This window comes from Polyergus mexicanus, unplaced genomic scaffold (genome assembly GCF_030449975.1).
Source record: "Polyergus mexicanus isolate NDT 795.1 unplaced genomic scaffold, iyPolMexi1.0 SCAF_2, whole genome shotgun sequence".
Classification (NCBI taxonomy): Eukaryota; Metazoa; Arthropoda; class Insecta; order Hymenoptera; family Formicidae; genus Polyergus; species Polyergus mexicanus.
Window position 1 is genome coordinate 5,446,900 of NW_027223322.1, and position 27,123 is coordinate 5,474,022.

General features: G+C 40.6%; 1 protein-coding gene and 1 long non-coding RNA gene across 3 annotated transcripts in view; one reads left to right on the forward strand and one right to left on the reverse strand.

The window, feature by feature from the left end:
* LOC138944720 (uncharacterized) overlaps nucleotides 1-27,123 on the forward strand; it is a 175,734-nt gene that overhangs the window by 16,259 nt on the left and 132,352 nt on the right. The gene's annotated exons all lie outside the window — the stretch shown is intronic.
* On the reverse strand, nucleotides 148-26,902 carry Ptx1 (pituitary homeobox homolog Ptx1). 2 transcript variants are annotated; one of them, XM_070315609.1, is made up of 4 exons: nucleotides 26,581-26,902; nucleotides 14,370-14,561; nucleotides 13,030-13,286; nucleotides 148-969 (listed from the first exon to the last, which is right to left on the reverse strand). In XM_070315609.1, the coding sequence occupies exons 1-4, from the start codon at nucleotides 26,900-26,902 to the stop codon at nucleotides 148-150; spliced, it is 1,593 nt and encodes a 530-aa protein (XP_070171710.1). The 2 variants fall into 2 exon arrangements, with proteins under 2 accessions (XP_070171710.1, XP_070171709.1); XM_070315608.1 differs by having other exon boundaries at nucleotides 26,578-26,902.

Sequence of the window (27,123 nt, forward strand, 5' to 3'; positions counted from 1 at the left end):
AACCGCGGCCGTCGCAGCGCCGGATGGCGGTACCACCTGATTGTTACCGCTACTGCCGCCGCCGCCGCCGCCGCCGCTGAGGGAACTACCTGAATTTGGATTCGTTACGTTGTGATGATGGGGGCTAGAGGTAGCCCCCGCTTCGCCTCAGACTTGGGCCCTGGCGGTGGCGTTAGCGTGCGCCTCGGGACCACCCGGAGAATGAGGATTCGTTCCGCCAGCTGTCGTTAACGCGTATTGACAGGCGCTTAAACCACTACTGCCGCCACCACCGCCGACCGACGACGCTCTCGAACTGACGGGACTTATGCTACCAGCCGTGGTACCACCGGTGGTACCACCCGCACCGAAAGTACCGCCACCGCCGCCACCGTAACCGCTGCTATGCTGTTTCGCTTTCATACGCAGCGAGGCGATGCTGCTCGATGTCATGACGGTGCAGGACTCGGGCGACCGATGATGCGGCGTGTAAACCGGAGGTCCATACGGATGATGCGGCGCAGCCGGTGCTGCGTAAGGACACGCGGCCCCGGATGCGGCGACCGGCGAACTCGCGACGCCCAGACCGGAACCCATGCCCGGTAACATGGACGTGGCCGCTTGGCCGACCGACACTGACATGCCGCCCACGTGGCTGCCCGCGACCGATGTCGCTGCGGCGTTGAAGGGATTCACCGGACTGACCTGCGCGTGATGATGATGGTGCGATGCCGTAGGCACCACCGAGCCTAAAGTATTCATCCAGGGAAAACTCTTGCCACTTAACGGCGATGGTACTTTGGCCGCCCAGTTATTGTACGTACTGTACGAACTGTAGAGAGTGTCCGGATCCGGGAATGGTTGGGCGATAAAGCCGTTCAAGCTGGCCGTACTGAAGCCAGATTTGAAGTCCGCCGCGGCCTGCGCGGCAGCGTTCATCGCGTTACGCTCCTTCTTCCGCCATTTCGCTCGCCGGTTCTTGAACCAAACCTAGAAGCAGAAAAACATAGCGCCGCGAAATTTATTAACTATAATACGCGACATTATTTGAGGAATTTAACAGAGAGATGGTCAGTTGGATAAATCTTTTACGTCGAGCTTTAAAATGCATAGACAGCATTTTTTTTTAATATTCTGCGGTTTACTTTTTTATCGTCAGATAAATACTATTTTTCACTCATCAGATTTCGCTGTTAATATTATATAGCTCGTACATCGAGCGTGAACAGTACGCGATAACCCGTAGAAGAGTTTCTTGCCAGAGATTTCGCGAGCGCTCGCATGCCACGGGTTATTAGTCACGAACGCAACGAAGAAAGCAACGGGCGGCGGTTCCGCTCCGTAGACGGTAGGCGAGTCCCGAGACAAATAGCGAGAAAACCCCGGCCGACTCCTCCATCCTGAAATATGACGGCGTTAATTCAAGGCGGCCCTTCTCTCCCGCGCTCGATACTACGGCAAACTTCGTCAACCGTTTCCACCCTCTTCCCATCCCTTCGTTCGCCCTTCAACCTCAAACCCTCGGAGTTCTCCGACTATGTCGTCTCTCTTTCTCGCCGTTTGTCCCAGCTCGCCCCCAACAATTATACGAGTGGTTGCGCTCTCGCGCTAACTGTAAGGCAAGGGGCGGGAAAATGCGACGTACGAAGGGTCGTAACGTAAGTATTCGATGAAGGGAGAGTCGGATAGCAGGCAGGAAGGAAGGTAGGAAGGAACGAACGAACGAAGGATGGTACTGAGGATGAAGCAATGCTGAAGGAGGTCGGGAGAATACTCCGTAAGATGGATGGCCCTACGATCACACCGTAGAAACGCTAAGAGGCGCGACGCCGGGTCATTGAAAGTGGGGGCGAAAGACTAGCTAATGAAGAATAATGTCCTTTCCTCTCTCGACGATTATTCCCGGAACGTCGTGTAACAGCTCGAATTTGTTAGTAGTCTCGATTGTGTAACTGGATGGAATAATTTTACGAAATGTGGGTAGAGATACATCAAAAATTCATTGACATTTTTAATGTAAAATCTCGCTCGCTGATTTATGCTCACTCTAGTTTTTATATTGCCTTTTTTTTTCCATTGAGAAAAAGGGGATCTTATTTTTATTATAATTTTTCTATAATATTGTATTTTTCTGTGTCGTTGATAGGATATTAACGAGCGATATCAGTTATTGCAATATATTGTAAATTTATTATTATATCAATTTTCATACTACGTGAAATCTTTATTTTTCGATTTTAACTGCCAAAAGTATAGGCGTGTATCTTTTTTCGCGCCGATAAGCCGCACGAGGAACATCATTGAATTTTACGAAGCGGCTCCCGGTAGCCACGAGACGCCATGGGCGACGACGGTAAGCCAGGAGGGAGTAAACTCGATAGGACAGAATGGTACGGCGGGCGAAAGATGCCGCGACTCGAGAATCAATAAACTCTCTCGCGCAAAGGCGCACCCGTGTACACACAAGAGAGAGGTGCCGCGCCCATAAAGTTTAACAGCGCCGCGGAATCTCGACTAACACCACGTGGAACCGTCAGGAGAATCGTAATGCCTCTGATTCATAAGGTCGTAAATTTGACGAATGTATCCTCGAATCCTGAGTAGAGACTATCGTTTGACCGACTAGATTCCAGCTATTGACCGAATGATCTTTCTGAATCGCTAGAAAAATTGCGCGTTACGTGCGCGTATTACTTTCTCCGACAATAAATTACGATACAATTAAAATCAATATATTCTATTAATCTCATTAATAGTTTCAATCCAATTTGATGAATATCCATACAATAAACTGACGCAACGTGCTATGATATATATATATAAAATCTATTTACGATATTTTCGCGTAATAAACTGCGCGTTTATCGTAATTGTGTAATTTTTATTAATATGCTAAAAAAGTGGCGTGATTATAAAATATCTATCTGTCATAAAAATCTGCATTATTTTTGGCGACAAATCGAAATCACGGAGGCTGCGCATCCCACCCGATTTCTCCGACAGCGTCGAAAAATGTCAAAGCACGGTGGTCCGGTATAGAGATACGATAAATCGAATCCACTGTTTCCCGCTTGGCAACCGGCTCGGAGAACAATGGCCCCGTCACGTCATTCGGGCAATAAAACCTCATCAAATCACGACCCCTCGCCACCATGTAAGCCTCCAGCTCGCTCCCGCTCGCGCGCGCACGCGCGCTCGGCTCAATCTACGAAAGCTTATATAAATGTAATGAGACCGTAACGGGGGGTGCCTCATCAATCACACCCCCTACGGCCCCCTTCCTATCCCGTTCCATCGGCGGCGTCGCTCTTCTCCTACCGGTCGTCTTCCGCGCCGCACATACGTCTACGTGTTACATAGACACCCTTGAACACCGCGGCACCGGCCCGTCCGCGGTAATCCCGTGACTTAACATCGGGCTCCGGGCTCTCCGAGTAACCGCGATTTGTTCCATTGCGCTCAGAAGTTGCGCGCCACGCCGCGTCGTTAGTTCCTCGGTCAAGAGAGGGTCTTATAGCCGGAGCCTTACTAAGGTCTATTTAAACGGAACGGTTTTCGAAGGATATCCTATATCGAAGCGGAGCATTATTTTATGACATTTTTATTTATACTTTGTTTATACGCTATTTATCATATATAAATGCTTATTATTTTATATGTTATTTATGCCGATAAAATTGACTTGAAATTTGTATCTAATGTCTAACAATAGAAGCTTATAGCTTTAAAAAATGAGATGCATTTTATACACCATTAACATACATTGCTTTAATTTCATATCCTATAGCGCATCACTGTATTTATTGAAATCTAAAACGAAATGAATATTATATTTATTATTTTTTTATATTACACATTACTTTTCGACGGTTAACAGTTCTATAAAATATGTATATTCCTTTTCGAATAAACCGGTAATCGATTAAATCCAGACTTTCTTTTGCATCGCGTAGATTTGATATAATAAAAATTTGATATAACAAATGAATCCATCAAAAGCCATCAAGCATTTCGAAAAAGTTGACGCTGCGATTTATTTTGGTAAACCAGCTTATATTTTAGAAGAGCGAAAGTTGCGATGAATATTGATTGTCGGATAAACAAATTATATACATCGATAATTAATTATTATTATTACAAATGCAAACTATGGTAAGAATCTGAAAATGACACATTTTATAGAAAAGTTTCTTTCGCTCTCTATTGATAGGAATGCAAATTAAAGGAAATTTAAAAGTATCTTTTACGTAAAATATAAATATCTCAAACGTCGCGTAGTTTCTTTACGTTTTTGCGCGTCTAGATTAACAATCTCGCCCGTTCCGTGCGAAATTCGCGTGAGTTCGTGCGAGCTCGCGTCGTTCGCAAGATGAAGGGAGTAATGAGGAGAGAGAAGAGCCGAAGGGACTAGCCCAAAGGAGGAAGCCGCGGGTGGCGCTAGAAGGGAGAGTAACCTGACATTCGTAGGGTGGAGATGGTGATGGCGGTCGCATCGGAGGGGAAACCCGTGAGGGAGTCTGAGGTCTGAGGGAAGGTTAGTCGTGGATGTAGGAGAAACAGGGAGACAGAAAGCGAGGGAGAGAGGGAGAAAGAGAGATGAGAGCATGGGACGAGGAAACGGAAGTGGAGGTGGAGGAGGATAATATTGATCCCCTCGTAGCCCCGCCCCTCCTCGCCCAGCCGACGCCATCATTATATTATCCACCATCCCTCCGTCTCCGTTTGCCGACGTATGCGCACCTACGACCTCTCGAAACTCGCGAAACTATCCTGGCGCGCATGTTGTTCTATGTTCTCGAAGAGGGACCTTTCGAAAAAGGGGAAATATATGAAGGCCATTCTTACGTACGTTTCTTATATCTCGATCGATCCTTTTCGTCTTCGCCACTTTCTTAACTTTCCTCCGCTACCCTTTCGTTCCGCTACTCCTATATCTTTTCGCATCGAAGAGAAAGGAACAGAGAGCTGGCTCGAAGAAGAGCGTTGCCGTGGCCACGGAGGATTTCAGTAGATTTCCCGAAAATCTTGCGAGGACCACAAGATGCGTGCGAGAAAGTGAGGGAGAGAGAGAGAGAGAGAGAGAAATGCCACTTCATTAAAAATAAATTCCGTAAAGGAGCCGACGGATATCCGGGGGCTTCGCGAGGATTTGACGTCCGCGGACTCGCTTCTTCATTCTCTCTCGCTCTACCTCTCTATCTTACCCCTTAGTTTCGCGCTCGTTGTTCTTTTCTCTCTACATACGCTCGCCTATCCATAATTCGGTGCACTTCTCTCGTTTGTCTCGCGAACGTTTCTTCAATGTTCTCCATTTCTTTCTTTTATTTTTGTTATACCGTAAACTAGTTGAGTACTTTAACTTTTTCTGTGTTCCAATAGAGTATTTTATTCCGTAGGAATTTTCTCGGATTTTCACGTTATTACTCTCACAATAGACAATAATTGGACATTTTAGTCTTATAGATAATTAGTCTTAAATATTACTAAAGAAATTTCTAGTTGGATGAAAAATACACATTGGAAAATTTAGGATATACATTGAAAAATTGAGAAATTGATTAATAAAAATTTCTTTTATAATCATAAATCGCAATATAAAATTCACGAATAAGTATTATAAGATTTTAAATATTCAATACGTGTCAATATCATTACGTAAATCCCTCGTTCCTTTACCTTCTGTTTTTCAAAGTTTAATAATTCGTATATGTCATATCTCATGTCATCGACATTATATTCGATACGCGTTATTAGCATTATCATCTCTATCCAAACAGCTTTTATTCCGTCACTTTACTCCCCGTCACTACGCTGTTTCGCATTACAAAGATCATAATTATCATCGCGAAAAATGCAAACAATTGTCGAGCAGACAGACGCGACGACATTGACAGTTCCGCGTCAAAAGCACGACGTGGCGGCGCGGCGGTGAGACGCCACTTCGTTAAAAGTAAATTCCGTGAAGTATACCGCCGGATATCCGGGGCTTCGGCGGGGATTTGACGGTGGCGCGAAGGTGGAAACCTTTTGTCTGTCGGGAATAAGCGGTTCGCCACTTGTAACTTTGAACCACCTGCTACATCTCTTTGCGAAAGCTCTCGCGACATCGTCCGCGATTTATAACAACATCCGCTTTTCCGTATGCGTGTGCTCCGTCTTTTTGGAGCCGTAAGAAGGGTTCGTCGCGCGACTGATGTCCGTCGATATTTTCGAGTACCCCCGTCATTTGTTCACGAACGATTAATCTCGTTCATAGTTGCGCGCGAGACAACACATCCCGGTAATTTTTAAATATTCCATTTCGCGGGCAAAATAAATACAAAGAGAGAAGGCAGCTGCTCGTTTATGGCAAGCTCGCTTACCACGACCATCATGGCCGCCAGGATGAATTCTCTTTCCTTTCCTCTCTCTTCTCGTCTTTTCTCTCGTTTCCTCCCTACAGTACCTCTTTCTCTCCTCTTTCAACGGTCCCTGGACCGTTCTTTTTTCCTCTCGCTGTGAACAGCTCTTTCTTTCTCTTTCTTTTTATCGCTTCTACGTGTACTACCCACATACGTGCGCGTTCGCTTCCTCGCACGCGAAATAGACTCTTCGTCTTCCGGTCGTTTCTCCCTCTCTCTCTTTGTCTCTCTTCATACTTCCTCCCTTACCCTTCGCACTTGGTTGCAAGTCTCAGGTTCCAACAGTAGCGTCTCCATAAATCTCGCTATAACGTCGAGATGGATCAGCGAGAATGGCCACGTCCGACATAGGGGAAACGGGACACAACTGCGTTCGTATCGTTGCGTACATTGCCGTGCATACGTAGTATGCGTACGCATGTTCGAGGATAGGATAGGATGCGGTAGGATAAGTACGGATGCGGCTTAGGTCGATGAACACGAAATGGGCGAACCATCGGCCATCGGGAGCGGATACGAAGAAAATTCGTCACGTCTATAATCAATGCCGAATCCCACTTACGCGTATATATCAACAACTTGAAATAAGAATGATCAGATGTTCCGCAGTCTAAAGAGAAAAAAAAGTATTGTGTATATGCCTGGATATAGGATGTATTCCTTTTTTATATTTTCCAGTATGATATTAGCGTTTCTGCTTTCCATTTGTACGATATTTAGAATATCGATGTTATAAATAGGAAATTATCAAGAAGTATAATAAAAATAAGCAAAATTTTTATAAACATAAGAGAGAGAGAGAGAAGAAGAGGATCTATAAGGATTGAGAGTTTAAATTTCAAAATTGAGAGCTTAAAGTTGAGAAATTATATAGAGAACTACCGATCTTGTGCGATTTAAACAATTTGTGTCTCATATTTGTGTTTTATCGTGCATCTTACAATATTCATGCAAATCGGAAGAATACGACCGAGGGAAATCGTTCGTGTTAAAGCATTGCGGAGGGCGACGCTGAACGATACAAACGGCGTACGAACTGGCGCGCAGGGCTCGGAATGGGAAGCTGGGCTTTCTCTGTATCTGTTTCTCTCTCTCTCTCTCTTTCTCGTACATGGTGAGTAGTTTTATGGATTTTTTTTTATCGTTGCGCTGGTGGACCGTAACAGCTGCAGCCGGTGGGATTCGGATATTCAATGTCGGCGTACCTGTATGGATATTAAATTAACACCCGTAAGCCGCGAGTATTAACAACTTTGCAAAAGATTATACGAGATTATGAGCTCAAGCGGAACACGTGATTTTTAATGCCGCCGTCCTGCTAGTTCTCTCTCGCGAGCCTTCTTCATTTCTTTGTAATTTATAAATAGTTACGGCTCATTGTCCGCGTTCACCGCCGCGATTCGTTCCCAGTTAAATACACTTTTCTCTGTTCCTTCTTCTTTTTTTTTTTTTTTTTTTTTTTTTATTCATTTAACTGCATCGGATTCCGTCAGGCAACGATTCTTCCGCGATATCGATGCAAGAGCGTTCGTGTAAATTTATCGTAAAGAGGTTTTAGTATTTATTGAATCGTGTAGCTTATTTTTTCTCACTCTTCCTTATTTATTCGATTAAACGAGACTTGTTGCACACAAATATTAAAATAGATGCATCGGTAAACGACAACATGAAAAATATTGTTATATAACACAATTTTTTCATGGATATTATTTACAAATAATACTTTTTTTTATATCCTTATCTTATTTTCTTTTGTATACGCGCGCACACACACACACACACACATTTGCCTTTTATATACAATATTAATTAAAATTCAATTTATTCAAATTCCAAAAATAAATTATTAAAAATATTATACTTTTTAAATTCCATAGATTAAATCAATATATTATTTTATATCAGCACACTCGTAAAAAGCACACCGCTTTTTATTCATTGGAGCATCTATTCTATACTTTTTAAATGAATTTATTTCGTTGTCCGTTTGTATCATGCTGCAGCATTTGTGAACAACCATGCGCGCAATGATTTTATTTTGCGACGTACATACTCGTTTCGGACACAGTTCCATGGAATGGAACTTCTGCGAATCAAGATCACTGACCGTTAAAACCTCGAAAATATTTTTTATCGCGATAAACAATCAATCCCGGAAAAATGATTAATCAATTTCGAGAGATTATCCGAAAATCTATATAATATTTCTAACTTTGATCCCGGTCGAGCGAGATATAAATACTAAGACATCAAGCACGTATAATATAACGAGGAAGAATTGATAAATTTGAAATTTTTTAGCTAATAAATATTGTTCATACATTAAATAATAAAATACGCAATTAATCGTTATTATTGATGACATTATTTTACAAATTTGTCTATAATTAATATGAAGATGTTTTAATATTTCGCAATGTTCGAGAATGATAGTACTAAATCTTCAAAACTTGGAAAGAGAGCCCCAACGCGCTTTACAATGGAATTGCAGAGAACGCATTGCACACAACGATCCGTATCAAAAATACAATACCCGATAGAAGATTAACTGCCGCCGATTCGAATCCTGACTCGCCTGTAGAGTACGCGCGCTCTTTGCCATTTTTCATCTCGTTCAACGTGATATTAACTTGAAAACGGCCGCTCTCGGACATTACCGTAAAGCCGATCATATCTCCGTTTCGATCCCCGCTCTAAAGCCGAAGCTAGGGCAAAAGGGAGCCTTTTGCGGGACAAAAAACTTATGATGCCCAAAGTTGAATTCAATTTGAGATAACACTGTATCAATATATATTATATATATGTAAACATGTTTACCATCTTGAATAAATACTAGATATTTAAGTAGCCCCTTCGTATATATGATATATTTATATTCAACGTAATTTTCTTTTACATCGGGTTTAACGCTAATTGTAATTAGCTCCGTATCAAATCTTACTCCGCTCTGAGTTTTATATGTCTAATATCGAGACTTTAAGAATAAGCGCGTACTCTCTCTAAGTATAAAATTTCTGAGATTTTTCTTAAATATGAAATCATATCTAAAGCAATTTATCTCTCCTTACATCTATTTATATCCTACAAATCTAAATTTATTACTATTGCTCTCGACTCTTGATATATAAATGATTCGAGATTCTCTTTCTCTCTCTGACAAGGGGAATATTGTCTTCTTTATCAAACATTTGGTTATGTTTATTAATTTTATTGATTTATATCCATTGGCCATTTGAATATACGAGATTAGTCCACTTGGTATGTGAGAAAGTTATTATAATAAGATCGCTCATTATAAATGCGCTGTCATTACCATTTATTCATTATATGAGTCCAAGCGCTAATCGCGCTCATTATACAATCTCTATCTTTACTACACAGATATTTTATATATTATATTTATTTATATAATATATATTTTATTATTGCTATGATACGCTCGTTATATCGCTATCATCTTTTCCTCGCTAATCGTTGCTTCGTTCCGAAAGTCCAAGACAGCCGGTGTGGCTCGCTTTTCGAGTTCACCAGAACTTACGAGCTCGCGATCCAAGGTACAGCCAGGTGACCGCTACGGATTCGATGTTAAACCCGCGTAACCGTGCGAGCGAGCGCGGAGAGGCGAGCGTATGCGAGAGATACGTCGCGATGCAAATCGGACGAGAGATATACGCGACGCGGATGCGTTGCATCGGATACAGCGGAGTTTGTGCGTCGACGGAATGGAATCGGGCGTGAGAGCGGGCGCGGCGCGGCCAAAGGTAATAATTGATATATAGCGATAGCATTGGCCGCTGACAGCCGCTAACCCGGCCGAATACGGATGACACTCGGTAATCCTCACTCTCATACCGGTTAGTGTCCACCTATATTCCGCGGCGTCCCATTTCCCATTCCCATAACGTATAAGCTCGATTCCTCCTCCTCCTCCTCCTCCTCCTCCTCTTCACTCTCTCTCTCTCTCTCTCTCTCTCTCTCTCTCTCTCTCTCTCTCTCTCTCTCTCTCTATACGCGCAACCCCCTGGATCAGTGCGTGGTACACAGATACTGAATATGTGTCGGTCGCGCCGCAATCAGGGAGAGGTGGATGATTGCGCGAGAGAGGAACAGAATGGAAATTGGACAGAGATGCGAAGAGAGAGAGAGAGAGAGAGGGAGAGAGCAGACCTAGGCAATAGAGAAAGAAGGAGAGAATAGCACTATCACTGGAAACTGGAGCGCAAAGGGACTCTCTCGTGCGCCAGCCAGAGCGCCGGCACGAGGTGTGTGGTGCAACCATACTAATCCGCCGATGGATTTATGGTCTTAATCACCGGCGGATTATCTCGGACAGCCGCGCTCTGCTGCCACCGACCGAAACATACGCCTGCCTCTTTGCAGATAACTGTAGCCAGCTTTGCGCGCGCTCGATCTCTCTTTCTCATTCCTCTCTCTCTCTCTCTCTCTCTCTCTCTCTCTCCCTCTCTGAATTTCACCTCCCTCGTCCTGTTTCTCTCGTCGACTCTTCGGTATCTCTTCTTTCGTTCTTTTCTCCGATATGACGTTTCCGGACCTTTAATCCAGTATCAGGGATTTCTATGACGTTACGCTAGGCTGTGAAAATAAGTGCGCGAGTCAAGATGAGAGACGACGCAATCGCACGTCTCTAGCTTTCTTCAATAAGATCGTTCGCCTTTAAAAGTATCACGTAATAATTCATATTGCGACATGAAACGGTCGTAAAATTAAAATAGAAAACTCCGAAACATATTTCCTACCGAGTTAATATGATTTAAATTTTCTAAAACATTTCTATTCTGCTCGCTCAGAGCGCGGTAATATTTTGCTAAAGATTTATAAAAGATATTTGACTTCCTATCAAACGGAAGTCTCCACAATGAAATTTGCATGCAAGCGTGAATTCTTTTAAGAGGCGCTTGGGTTCTATTATAATTCCTAACTTCTATTATAATTCATAACAACAAAGATTAAACTCCAAACTAACGACGATCGCGTACAAGATCACGTCCTTTGCACTTGAAGTAAAATGCGCGCGAAGAGAGATTTAAAATGAGGAATGTCTCTCCATAATGGCGATACGGTTTGCGAACGAGCAACGGCACAGTCGACAGGACACAGCGACGGCCGGGGGATCCGCAGCGTTTTGGTACATGGCGTATAGCACCGTGGCGGGAACACCGTACCACGCTGTGTGCGGTTCTATAAATCCACCGGGGCTTACTGGCGCAAAGCTTCCCCTGCGGCCTGCGCGCGGCACCTCTCACCTCTTTCCCTATGTGACCTCCCATCTGCCCGTTCTCTTCCGCTCCCGCGTCCATCCCCCGTCGCCACCTCTCCCTCCCCCCTTTCCTTCGTACCCCGTGTTCACGCACACTTCGTCCTCGCATCGCCGTCTCGCGAATGCTGACCATTCGCCGGAACGTCTCGGCGTAACGCAAGCAGGCCGTCGGGATTTCAAGGAGCTCTGTTCCAGCCGCTCGCTTGATCCGCTTCCAAGTCTCTCGTACTTGGACCGCGCGCGATCCGTCGTTTGTTCGCGAATCAAGTCGCGGGGAACGCGAGACGGCGGGAGGATTTATAAAGCGCTTTCGGATTTGCGAACTTTCTAACGGTTTAGTTTCTTCGACGTGAGCCGCCACTTCGTCGTGGGGTGAGAGAAGCGTCTTTCTTTAGCAACTTCGGAAGTACTCTTTCGAAGAAACATTATTACCGCATGTTTCGGATCATTACGACGACATATGACAGTTTTGAATCAGCAGAAACGTATTTATATATACGAGACTTGGCTATAAATTTTTTAAATTTTTTAAATTCTTAGCTTAATTAAGGACATACTTTGTTACGGATAGTTATCCTTTTTTAGCAACATTACACATGTAAAACAATAATTTATGCTAAATATTTTTTTTACACATAATTTAATTATATTTTTTTTAATATAAATTTATGTAGAATAATGTAGAATAAAAATTGTGTGTTGAGAAAAATTATCATTACGAATAGAAGCTTTAATTAATTACCTAATAATGTTTAATAACAATCGTTTAGAACTTTATCATCGTCGTTCCTGTCTTGTAGAATTCGTTTATAAAATTCACCAATGCAAGACGCAAAGATATTATCCGCAGTCAGCAGATTGTTGCCTTTGTAATCGATACTTCGACGCTTCAATGCAACCATTGTATGCATCTGTTAGTGTTTTATTTGTTACGAACTCAAATTTTTGAATATTCTTTCCATATAACTGTTACACTTCTAATTTCCCCGATTCCTGAGAAGAGAATTCTCAAAATAGCTAATGTTGTTTCAAAAAGTAAATATCCGACATGAATGTTTATTCGAGTTACCATCGATTTGCTGAAGAAAATTATTAGAACAATTTAAAGTCAAATGTAAAAATCTATTAATTTTTATTATAACTTAGAAAAAAATATGTATTCCTCTTGTTATTATTTTATGAGTAAAAGAGCTTATTTAAAAAAAATATTCCAACAAGTTTTTAAATAAATCTAATCTGAGATAAATCTGTTTGATTGCTATTTGAATCGTCTTCCTCTACGAAAAGTTAATCTCGGATAATTAAAATATTTGTAATGATCCTAGCGAGAGGAAATTTAAGCTTTTTAATATAAATCATAATAAATCTTACCCTGACGCGAGCTTCCGTAAGGTTCGTACAGCAAGCTATCTCCTCCCTAGTTGACATATCCGGATATCGGTTCCTCATAAATGTCATCTCCAAATTCTGTAGCTGATGCTGCGTAAAGTGCGTTCTCTGTCGTCTTTGTCGTTTGTTCTTCTTACCGTCCTTGTCATCGGTATCGTTCACACCGACCACCCCTCCGGGAGAAACGACACCACCACCGGCACCCAACTCGTGTTTCACTTCTGGTGGTGTTCGTACACCTGAAAAGTGTTAAGGTATCATATCCTCGATAAAACCGCTAATAGTATTTCGAATGTAAGACTAATCGTAAATTAAGATTTCTCTTGAAGAATGATCAATGATCCGCGAAAATAATATATAATAAAAAATATTATATATACATTGTATATTTATTTTAATTTAAATGTGTAGAAAAAGATGTCGCAACATTAAAAGAATATTGGTTCGTTAAGCTTAGAAGTGCAATGTAGTTAAAAAAAAATACGATTACTTATAATTATTATTACATATTTATTATTCATCAAATAAATAGAAGTTTGAATTATTTTTCCAGATAAAATGATCTCATATTCCTAAAAATATCATTTTTTATTATATATTTGATCTATCTGGGGGACTATGCGAATTAAAATTAACTTATTTGCACGTCGTGTCGCGAAAATACGACAGACTCAAATGAGAGAAGCGTATGTTGAAACTGACGTTTTTACGGTATTAGAACGAACAGAGTGAGATCCGTGGTACAAAGGTTTGTTGTTAACCGGGAATGTAAGACTCCGGCAGATATTTCAATTTGCGGGGATTTGGGACGCGGGTGAGAATGTTCCGGCTAAGTGCCGAACAAACGTGCAAGCAAACAAAAGCAACCTTTTCCGCGTCTCTTCTCCCATTCACCCTCATCCACCATTTCGCGCATTCGTTTCAGAACTCCGTGTAAACGCGAGAGAGAATGGCAAAACTCCTTCCCGTGAACTAAATTTTCATTCGAACATCATACGTCTCTCTCGTTACAGAATCTAAATGTCGAATTTTGAATTACGCGTGCTTCTGGATATACAAGATACATCACATATCTCGTATCGTTTCTAAAAAGTATACGCTAAAAATATATATAAAAAAAGCTATATGTATAAATATTATTTAATAACTAATAATAAAATAATAAGATCGATAAAAAAGAATAATAATAAATCATAATTGGTGCAAGACAGATATTAAATGATCTATGTTTCAACAATTAAATTATAATTGCTCACAAAATTTTGACGTACAAATTAATACAATATATATATATATATATATTTTGCACAATCGAAACGTACCTTTTCGGATATCCGGCCTATGAGTGTTCGTACGGTTTCTCGGCTGACCGGTAGAATATCCACCAGAGGGTGTCGAGGGAGTCGCCCCCGGTGTACTAGGATTGCTACCACCGGGGGTATGAGCGCCATGGCCCGCATCGAGCCTTGCGAGACCCCCATTGGTTTCATCTCCAAAGTCACTCTGCGCCCAGACTACAAAACACATCATACTCTCTTGCAACATCGTCTAGGCGTACGATAATCCTTATTTATTCTCGGCCGAAGCCGCGCTCGTTAATTGGAGGGGAATTTCTTTTCGCATTTCGCTAACTCATCTTCGCATGATTTATCTTTATTATTAGTGTTAGTAATAATCTGATAATTCTGAGTAATTTAGTAAAAAGAGTTAATTGATGAAAATAATTGCCTTTTAAATAGACAGAAAATTAATTCTTTGTTAAAAAACTTATTAATTTTATCACGAAACACAGTCATATTCAAGAAACTTTGGGTAGTAATTTCTCGTAAATTAAATCGTACTCGTAGTACATAATTCGTAGGAATGAGATAATTAATAAACGTATTCTGTTCATACAAATAAAAGTTATGTCTCCTGCGGCGAACCGCTTCTTAATCAACGATTATTTATCTACCGACGAAGTAGACACGATAAAAAGAAAGATTGCCTCCTTTCCTTACTTTGTGACGCTCGATGTGTGCTTCCTTACATACGTGTCCACATGTGCGTATGCGTACGCGAGGCGGGCTGAGAAGTTAATCGGCTCGGTCGTTTAGTTTCGCTTCGTTTAGTTATATTTGGTTTCCGAGGGAAGAGGGACGTAGCTCACAATTAGTCGGCGCATAACTCGGCTTGATTTAGTAGCCTACTACAAACCACGAAGACGCCCGTGTCACTCTTCCTCGAAGCTACCAAGTATGCGAGCGGCGCACACGTGTATGTACGAAACGAAAGAAGGAATTCCTATTGCAATATTTTTATAATATTTTCGAACGCTTTTAAACTAAAAAAAAAAAAAAAAAAAACTTGAATATATCGGAAATACTATATTATATTGAAATAAATTTTATCCTTTTTTTTACAAGAAAATATATGACAGAGATTGTAACGGGAAATATAAAAGAGAAAAAATCAATTTTAGAAAATTATTATATTTGTAAGAATGTGATATCGTGTTAACAAGACCACGCGTATAAAAACAACACGTCATAATTTCGGCGCGTGCTTTTTGCGCGTATCGTGCGCTATTGTTGTTTATACGGGATCGTTATATTGTCATTTTTATGGTGACGAGAAAATAGTGTCGCGAGCCACGCGTTGAAGATGGCTAAAAGATTAGACGAAACGTCCGCTTTGCGTTTATTTATGTAACGTTGAGTTTCTACAATATACTTTTTTACGCCTTTATAATTGCGCCTGTCTCTTATTGCCAATATATCCCTTTAATAGATTTCAAATTTGAGAGCCTTATTTGCATTTTATTTTAAAACAATAATATTTTTTGCGATTATATTACAATTACTGTAAAATATATCGCAAATTTCGATTAAGCTTGCTCTGAAACAATCTATCTCCTTCCATCTCAAAATAATTGACTATTTAATTTAAATAATTAAACAGATAATTAGGAACGATAATGGAATATAAACATGGAAATTTTCAGTCGAATAATATTTTATCCGTGCCTATTTCAAGCAATGTTATGACACTTCGGTCAGTATAGTCGATCGCGGTGCCATTTCGAGGTAGCGCACACGCGCGAGTAGATGCGAGAGATTTTTTTGGCAACGGAAAATGTACCTGTCGGCGCGTATAATATTTCAGGGAACGTGCGTTCCGCGGTACCAATTTACGCGTCGTTTGTGAGTTACATAGTCTACACGGCGAGGAAGTCGTCGAAACCGTTGACGGACGATTTCTCGCGTGTTAATGCCTGGTTCTTAGGGGGCAAATTTGTCAGAGAAAGCATTCGGTAATACGTGACTGCTTCGCCATTTGTGTTTCGGGTTCAAATACGTTGACGCATGACTTTTTACATTAAAAATCGAGCGCGACTACACCATGTTCCCAAAGACCGACGGAAATCTCTCGGGAGCTTTCCGTATATTTATAGCTCGGTTATAAATTTGTAGAAAGGTAACTATCGCGTATACGACGATAAATATATATACGGGAACGTGGTGAAAATCGTAGCACCGCTGCGGGGAAATTGATATTGACGAATATCGCGATTTTGCATTCGCGTACATCAATCTCTCGCCTGGACATCGCTACACTGGATTCTCGTCGCGCGTTCGCTAGTGCCATGTATGTTTACACAATCATTACCGTTATTTATCGCTTTGGTCCTAGAGAGGATTGAAGCCGGTATAATTTCGGTGAATTCGGATCTCGGCGCTCTAGACACGCGGAAACGATCCCTGTATTTATCCGCGACGATTAAGGCAAGAAAGAAATATGTTCGAAGTGTATTTTGAATAAAAATAGAGTCTAAAATCTCTTTCTCTTTTTCTCTTTCTTCTCGTTAATATATAATTATACGACTTTGTATTTAAAAAGCGAGCCGTGATATTTTGTACAATTTATTTTTCTTTCCTTTTATTTTTACATTTACGTCGCACACGCGAGTCAGTGTTTAATTAAACTCACCGCAGACTATATCGAGTTTCAATCTTGTCTTATTAGATACGCGTACGCATTTTCTTCCGAGCATCGTATAAATACGCGAACGCGATTTGCGAGGTTGCCTCTCGCCCGTTGGAATTCGTGATTAATTTGCCGGTCGACGAAATGCGAGAGCGGATGAATCGCGACGAAAGGATTATGCAAGACGCAAAGTGCAGCACGATTTTGAACGAGGCAGAGTACAACCGCGCCGTATTATGCTGTATATCGCGAAAATGCTAACTCGCTTGAAATTTATTTTCCGTCATTTATTACCTGCAATTCAACAATACCATTCATCTAGAAAACGATAGACCTGTATGCCTTCGATATCGGCGTGTAAATAGGTTGCCTATGAAACGATCGCTTCCACAAACAGATCGGTTACTTAAATGATCGCTCGACCGCGAAACACATGTAAAAGTGTTTCCCTACGAATGGGAATATACCGGGATAAGCTCATGTTACGAGTGCGAGTTGTTTGCTAAGGCTGCACCCCGAAAAAAGACAACCGTGCCGAAACGGTGTCGCCTTATCGTCGAATCATTCTGGGCAAATAAGCAAATAATCATTCTGAAACTATTTAGAGATCCTTATTGGTTAATCCATTAATATATAATAAATCGCAAAAAAGAAAAAAAAAATTTGAAAGCATATTTTTAAATCTTAATTTTACGAGAATTTTTAGAATTAGAGAGCCTCTTTTTACACACATTTAGTTTGAAGTTTCTTCGCTATTTACTGCGAAGATATTTAAGCGTTATGCGATGGATATGGCACATACATATTCGATATGTTCTTGTTTCGATAAAGATAATATATACCGACGGAATCTTCTCTATATATCGCTGCTTGTATATTATTTCAAGATTAGAGTTAATCATTTAATCTACATCGTGATCTAACACTACTCGAGCGATTAACTCATCGGGTAAAATTTATAGACTATTACTTCTCACGCTTTAGTATGTCACGAACAGATGTATGCATGTGCTGGCAAGAGTCGAATTTTTATCATATACTTTGTTTCTTTAAAAATTCTCTTTTTATAATAATTAGAATTATTCGAGTATTTATATACATTTTCGGATATATGATTCGATATTTAAACTAAACTAGCGTACATGAAATTTGGAAATTCGATGATTTTTGCTCTACGTGCAATTTATCAGTTTTATCTCTTTGGTATATTTATAAAAAATATAATATATTTTCGCATGTAAAACAAAAATTTTTCTATCCATAAATATATAAGATTATTATTAATTTTATGCGTGTTTAAAAATTTTGAATTTATTGAATAATCGACTCGACTCAAAGTCGAAGATAAAAAAATTCGTATTCGCTGAAACGACAATACATCGCAAATATTTTCACGCGGCCGATAATAATATAAATAAAAGCGCATTGAACGAGGCGGCGCGATGATTTTCCGTAGTGTCGTTCGCGGATACACTTTTCTCGCGTCTAACGCGCACGTTCCCACGAGAGATCCCCTGCGGAGTTCTCGGAGGCTTAAGATGTCGTATCGTTTGACGGCCGTGTGCTTGTCTGTCGTCGGCCACCATGGATTCGTGGCAGAGTTATCGCTCGGTATGAGAGAGGATCGAGAGAGGGCGGAATGTGGCCCCGACACTCTCCACCCCGTCCTGTCAAACACGTTTGACACCCCGATCCCGTTCGCGCGCTCGAGCATTTAGTTTCTCGAAGAAAGAGATCATATATTGATCCCTCGACCTGGAAACATCGAAACAATATGGACCTTTCTTTCCACGCAAACGAAGGCTACTTTCGACATGTGTCAGAAATATCGCGCGGGTTTCGAGTGTAACACAAGTATGAATAAAGTTTCGCTGTAAAGTGACGGCTGTTAAAAAAGAATGCAATTAAAAAAAAACGCGAGCTTGAATTTAACTGAATGATAGGATTGCGCTATCTATAAAGAAGTCTAAAAGATTCTCAATTCCATCGTTTTCGGGAACGAAATAAGCGTGAGCCTTGGCAGATTCTTTCACACCAAGTGTCGCGTTGTGTCTGTCCGCATGTGACTTTTCACACAGAGAAGAAAGTCGAGAAAAGAGGAAGACCAAGAAAGCGTGAGGAAAACAGGAGAAGAAAGGAACCGCGACGTTCGAACGGACAGAATAAAGAAACGCGAGAGTTAGGAAGACGATGGAGGTAGGGGAAAGGGACGATAACTAGAAGAACGACACGAGAGAGGGAGAGACAGGTTGTAACTCACAAATTTATTACTTTTCCCTGCGTGTGCTTCGAGTTATTTTATGCCAAAGACAAACCGGGACGTCCTGCGAGAACGAGAGGGAGACGACGACGGGGACGAATATCTCAGCTGCGTTGTCGCGCGCGTTTTTACGCCCGCGGGATATATTAGTGGACCGCTAATCCGCATGGATTTTACGGGACGGCTGTGCATGCGAGAGCGTCGCCGTCGTCGTCGTCGTCGTCGTCGTCGTCGTCGTCGTCGTTGTCGACGAAGACGACGATGGACGACAGAGACACGACTACAACGGCAAAGCTGCGCGCATCGTTTTCATCCTGTTCCATTTAGCACCATCGACTCTCTCCCGATCCCATGACCTCGGCCATGTCCGAGTTTGCGCTCGGGCTAAGTCGTCTTGCGCCCTTTCGTCGATATCGCGATGTTACAGTGAACTCTCTGTCGGCCGACATTGCGCTATCGAAAATTTCCGGATAATATGCCTGTTTCATGATCCGTCTAAAAGTTCCTACAGTAACGTCCAAAACTTTTCCTTTATAGAATAGCGATAATAATTTATATTCTAATAACAGAGCAAAATAACTGCATTGATATGACATAATTTACGGAGAAAAATAATTATTTAATCACTTTTTTTAAGCTTACAAAATTTTATCGCAATAACTACGTATTAATATAAAAATCGCTCATATATATTATATATATTATATATCGATAAAAAATATATACACAATTATATATTGATATAAAAATCGATCATATAAAAATTATTTAAAAATCATTAACATTTAGACGATAGACTTCGAATAATACACTGCGATCCAATTGAAATAATAACTCCCCTATAGCATATCTTTAATAATGTTTAATAATAGAATATCATGAAAGCATTTGATATATACAAAATTTTAACATGTCAGTGTATATGATTGAAAATTAATATTTATCTGTAATACGCGAGTGTAAATAATGCAGTTTCGTTAATTTTTCGATATACGCGCAAGCATAATCCGGGCCGTGATAACTGTACACCGACGTTAAGCCGTGGAAACTATAAAAGCCGTTAGATTATGATTTAGGCCACTGTAGTCCGATCTCCGATACAAAATTAACAACGTGCTGTTATTTCGACGCTGCTGCTTTCATCATCCGCAAGTTTTGCTCGCGCGAGGCGATAAAGCTCGCTTCAATATACACGACATCGATCAAGAGATATTTGGCGGATTGACATTTCGGTACTATTAATTTATTGCAGTAATCAAACGGGAATATCTCCATCGCTAAAATTATTTACACTTCTCCATTTATATAACGTGTACATGTGAATGAATATTTTTGTATTTCACATACGCGAACAAGATAATAAAATTGTGTAAAATTATAATAACGATAAAAAACACGAATATCTTCTTTATAAATGGAAATCAGATATTAAGAGATGGAACATCGTTATTGGTTCACGTGTCTAATTTTTTATACTTCTTTGCGAATATAATGATATACGATAACGTTGCGTTCCGATGAAACAATTGATATGTTTTTCAAAGACTGATCATTTAATGGTGAGCGATCATTGACGGCCGATGAGAAGATAATACGCAGGCATGAATAAGTAACACGTGGCACAAAAATTGTGCGCGTTTAGTGGGCTATGACGCGATATAATTCGATGACAAAGGGGGTTACGAGGGTTGGCGAAATATGTGTATCACGCAGCTGCGAAGCACTTGAAAAGTCACACACGAAAAATCACTCGATCGTTAAAATTCTCTTAAGCTCTTATATTTTTATATGGAAAAATGTTAGTAAACTTGAAGGCCAATTTTTTAATGCGGATACACGTTGCATAGAATAATTCAATTATAAATTCAAATAAAAATATCTCTTGCATTAAAAATTAATTCTCGTATTATTAATTCTCTTCTTGAAATAGACAAATAAATCTCTCAAATTCTTTTATTAATCTATCATATTTGTATTCTTTTTTTCTTACCATGTAAAGCGAGATACGAGACTTTTTTTTTTTTTTTTTTTTGACAGGCGCGTGTTTTCTTAAATTGGCGCGTTTTGAGAAAACCAAAATGTGTCACGTATAGAGGATAGCATTTCTCGAATGACGGACGAGCGCAGCCGTGAGTTCAATAATTACTGAAGCGATCGTAAGAGGAAGAAACATCGGGGTTACGTTAGGGGTTGAGGTACGACGGCATGGTGAGAGCACCTGCGGACCCAGCAGCCTGTGTACTTGGGTGAGAGAAAGTCTTAGTCTGCCGCTGGGTCTCCGCCCCTAATCTCCTAATCCTTAGCTTCCTTAGGAAGTCGTTTATTAGTCAACCGCAACCGGGCGCTATGCGTCACCGGAGCAAAGTATTTTGTGTCCGGAGTCTTAAAATCGCTCTATGCCTATAAATACGTACACTCGTGTCGCGCGTCACGGCGCTGGATGTCGTTACACAAAATCTATTGTTGGAAGATATCGAAAAAGAAATGCAAACACAGATTTTAATCAATTTTAATTTTCTCTTTAATTTATCTCCCCACAATATAAATTCTAATATATATTTTTAATGATAATTAGCATAAAAAATATTATTATATCCGTCTCGATGATGTTAGCGATTTGGACACGTATTTCAAATCATCTAATATATAGAGTGTCCGAAAGAAATTATCTATTAGAGTGTTTTGTGAAAATCTATTTTCTTTGCGACAGAGAATCACGAGAATGGCACAATCGATTAGTTTGTTTACTTAAAATAAAAATGTCAGAAGCGTCCACGGCTCTGCGGATAGGATTCATTATCGCTTGTCAAGCAATTTGTGTAATTTCATTATGACGCGGGAGAAGCACATGGAACCGATAAGTAACCGGAGAACGAGTGGCCCCTTCATACTTTTGGGGGCGTGACGAAGATATTTCAAAAAATTCTACAGATTGAAAGGTTCCGCGGGTTCAGACTGCCTGGCGCTCTGAAAATTCGAAGGTCAGAATTCGAGAAGACGCCGAGAACAGACGATCGGGTATTGAATATCCCATTGCAATGAAAAATTATGACGTGACATGTTTTTCCTTTCTACGCAAGATTTTCGAGAAAATTGAACCGTATCATTTTTCTTTAAAAAAAAAAAAAATTAAAAAGAATCTAAATTTTTCTTTTATAGTCATAGCTTAATCGCAATTGAGAACAAAATTTTATAGTAAAATAAAAAAAAAATTGAAAAAGATGCATATATAAAATGCGCCGGAAATATATATTAGACGAATAAACATGGAAATAAATTACGAGTAAAAAGATATTACTTGATAAAAAAAAATAAGGAACAATACAAAAATATTTTCTAATTCGTAATTCGAAGATATATAGCACTTGCTTTGACGATCGTGACATTTGTTATATTTTAATCATCGATCGTTTGGTTCTCACGTATCGGCACGCACTGAAATTTTCTTGATGAGACAACCCTCGGAAACGAACCTACCCTAGCCGATGGCGGTTGAAACCTACTGAGTACACAAAACCTCATTGTTGAGATAGACAGGGACCTGCCATACCGCAGCAGCTGAGATAATGGGAAGGAAATCAGTTCATTTCTATGTTGATCCCACCAGTGTTCGGTCCTCGGCGCTTAAAGGATCGCCACGATTGGCTGGTTGATCGAGAAAATTCGAACCGTAACATCAGGCTCATCGAAAGACCTGATCGTGTCCGCCGATCGTGAATAATAATAAAAAAAAAAAACCACAATTGCATAAAATGCTCGAAAGTACATCCGTTAATTGTTCGATTAACTACGTAAAAAAAGATCATAACATCAATAATATATTACTACTAATAGTAAAACATTTCCAAATACATGGATAGTTCTAAATATCCCATGATTTACAAGTATGTAACTGTTAATAAGACAAGTAAAAAATATGTTACGTATAATATATATTTTATAATTGTTAAAATATTTGCACACTATAGATTGATTATTATCATTATTGAGTTTTTAAATACAGGTCCGCAAATGTCTTTCAATAAAACAAATTCAACAAATGTGATACTTTGGCCTTTGCACGAATGCTTTTGTTACGTTCAGGAACTCGGAAGTGTTCGAGATTGTTGCACAACAAATTTTATTTCACATACGGAAATCTGAATTCTGCGATCCAATTTCCCATGTAAACGCCTATAAGTTTGCGGCGAGGAGACTTTTGCAGGCGCATTCCCCGGGGAGACTAGAGGCTAGCCGAGCAATTTGTCAACACCATTAGCTTGGGAGAGGGGTAACCAAGGGTTGACTTCGCCGCATCTGCTAGTCCGATCGCAAGGCCGCGCGATAATAAAGGGGTAGTTAATGACTAACGGGGACCGTATGCGTAGATCGGAGTAGACCGTATGCCGCCCTGTTGGCAAAATATTGGGCCTACCGTCGAGCCAAGTAAGAGAAGTACGACAGATTTTCCTCGACGTGCGAGATTCTTCCCGTCGTATATTTCGCCCGTAATCTCAATCTGATCGGTTCGACCGCACGTCTCTATTTCCGCGTCATCGTTTTCATTAGAGGGCGGCGGCGTTGCTTTTATCGCGGTCGACGCTGGCATTAATTTTCATCGACGTGCCGATATTAATAGAGCTCGCGTAATCCCGCCGCGATATTAATGACAATAATATATGGGGTAGCATTCCCGATAGAAATTTTAATTCGCCCGTGGCTGCTCCGGATTTATCACTGTCGTACTTGTTGACCGATCAAGCGCGGCGACCAATAATAATGTGCGATGCGAAAGTGAACCGAATCGGATAACGACAGGATAGTTAAATGAAAAATTGTAGACAAAGCTTAATGCGTCGCGTGAATAATATTATACGAATAGCCTCTGCAACCGTAAGATTTAATGTAAATTTGCGCGTCGAGTTTTGTTTTTTGAACGGATTCATGAGCGACGATAAAACCGTAAGATTTAATATAATTCATCCGCACGGGATCTACGTTAGTTGCGTATGCAGATCGACTCTCAGTCCCGGTTTACCGTCGAAAGGGCGAACGCGGAAAAAATTCCATGCGTATTTGCGAGAAGAATGAAACTCGTAAGAATACCTGCGTTTCTAAGTGATGAGAGTGGTTGGCGTCGGATCTAGGACTAAAACTGAAAAGGGGATAGGTAGGATGCCATTGGAATAAGATCGGGTTTAGCCGCAGTGTCGGGTTCGAGCCCTGGATAAGTCTGCCTTATCCCGATAAGCCGGTGAGTTAATGAATCACAAAACAGGTGGTAGCGCTGCCACCAAAGAGAATCGTCTTCGTCTTGGACGTATGTGCTGGATACTCGCATGAATTCGTCCATACAATAATACTTTACGACGAACAAGGAATATTACGAAACTCGACTTTGAAATCTATCTATTCTCAATATTTTCGATCAAGATCTTACAGCGCTAAGAATATTAAACATTTCTCTCTACGTCCTCTTATGAATGAATAAAATTTAAATTTGTATTTTAATCAAAATTTCTACTAAGAATTATAAGGGGAAAAGGAGAATATACGAGAGAAAGAGAGAGAGAGAGTAATGTAATACGACAGAAAAAAAAAACTTCAAATAATATGAAATAATAAGCTTGATAATATGAGAGAGAGTATAATATTTATCGATCCTAAGAAGATTAGACAAAAAAATAAATTTGTTTAATGACGAATAGTTTTTAAATTATTTATCTCTGCCACAAAAAAAGACATGTATACACGCTATATTGTGTGCTGTGTAATCTACAAAAATAATCCGCCAATATTTCGAGTTTCTAACTTTTCAGTAGTGGCGCGCTGTCACTTCACACCTAATAAGAGTCTGAAGTTTTATCTCATATCTCATAAGTGAAATAACGGGGACGGTGCTTATCAAAGCTATTCCTAAAATTTTATCTCTTCTCGTCTAGTACTTGACAAGAATCAACGCCATTTCGTCAGAGAGACAAGTCTTTTCTGATATTGCAATTGAAGAAAAATACCGACAGATGTGAACGAGACCGGCTCTATATTAATTTATTAATTTTAATTTATCAAATATACGATTACATGTGTTTATTAAATGATCATCTATTGTGTTTAAGAAAATTTCGCGCGCGCGTGATACACAATAACTTGATTAACAATCGATCGTAAGAAAAATCATATTTATTTGATTTCAATGTTTCCTCTTGCGGGATTGGAAGTATTTGCGATCAACGTATTTGGATTACGGATCGTTCGATAAGAGCGCAATGACGGAGGCGTAATATATGAAATTTTGTTCTCTTATCGAGATTTATCGGCGAGGTAGCGCGTAATTGAATATTTCAGATCATACGTCACGATTCATCGCGTTGATTCACGACGATCGAGCCGTTTCGTTTCTTTTCGTCGAATTATTTCATCGACCATTGTTTACGCGTGTTTATTTGTTTATCGCGGCATTCGCCGTAAACGGCGGTGAATAAAGAAAATTTCCTACTTTTGTGCAATGTCACCGCGCATCAATCTTGTTTCGCAAGCGACACGTCTCTGATACGAGGTTTTCGGCGGTGATGCGCGATAATGCGGACACGACGCGATTCTCGCACTCGAATTGCAAAGTCAGGAGAAATGTCAGATACTTATCGCGCGAAAAAGATGAGGATCGATAGTATCGCCAACAACAGAATCAAACGACAAGGCAACTACAAGCGATTACATTCCGATAACGGGCGATACGGCGACAATGTGGGAGAAGCAAATCTCATATCTCGTCGGAATCGATATACAAAGGAAACATTGTCGATTGTAATTACTGAACTCGTACGCGAAGCCACTTTACCATGACATTATCGCGCTTAATACTTTAATCACTATCTCAAAGAATGGAATTCGATTCATTACACATCGTGCACGTCAAATGCACACATGCATTTTATGCAGTGACATTTCCGATCACAATACATTAAATTTTAAAGCGATACGTTTAGACGTGTATTAAACTGCTAGATATACGAAAAGTCGCATAATCTCCGACGTGATTATTATTTGGAAAAAGATTATGTAAATAATTTCTATATTAATAGATCATTGTTTTTTGTACAAACTAAAATCTAGTCGATCTAATGTTTGCCAAGCGATAATCTTTTTTATTTTATCTCACTCACAATGATGAAATCTGATAATTCATAAGCTGCTGTGAACAATGGTATGTTTACAATAATAAATACAGGTTAATTCTCGTAAAAATATTGAATCGCGCGCCCGCTAAATCCCGTCGCATTACGATCGAAGAGCGCCGGTCGTCTTTAGTATTGTCAACGACTCACCACGTTTAAGTTTCTCCAGCGGCTCGTGATGCAGCTGGTGGCTGGAATTGTGCAGCATCGAGGTGTCGTGATGCGAGTTGCCGTGGAGATCGTGATGGTGCATGGCGCCCTGAAGATGGTCGCCGTGTAGGCTGGCCATCGAGGCGGTTGCCGCGACCGCGTGCTGATGATGCTGCACCGAGAGGCCGCTCGTCGGCCCGATCACGAGATCCTGAAGACATAGATCCGCGCTGCCGCCGCCACCGCCGCCGCCGCCGCCACCACCGCCGCCGCCGCCGCCCCCGGCGAGTTCGAGGCTCCCCCCGGCCCCGCCGCCCCGGTCCATACTGTAGAAGGTTAACGTCGTGTTGACTGTTCCTTACAACTCGATAACACGATCAACCTGGCCCACGAGAGGCCGCGAATTAACGCCGGTTTTGCACGTCGCTTTTTGTCTTAGGGACACATTCAAGCGTCTCCCCTGTCGCGTAGATCGGATCGTATCGTTGGCGAAAATTTGCGTGATCGTTTTTTTAAAGATGATAATTAGTTAAGAACATCAGAGTT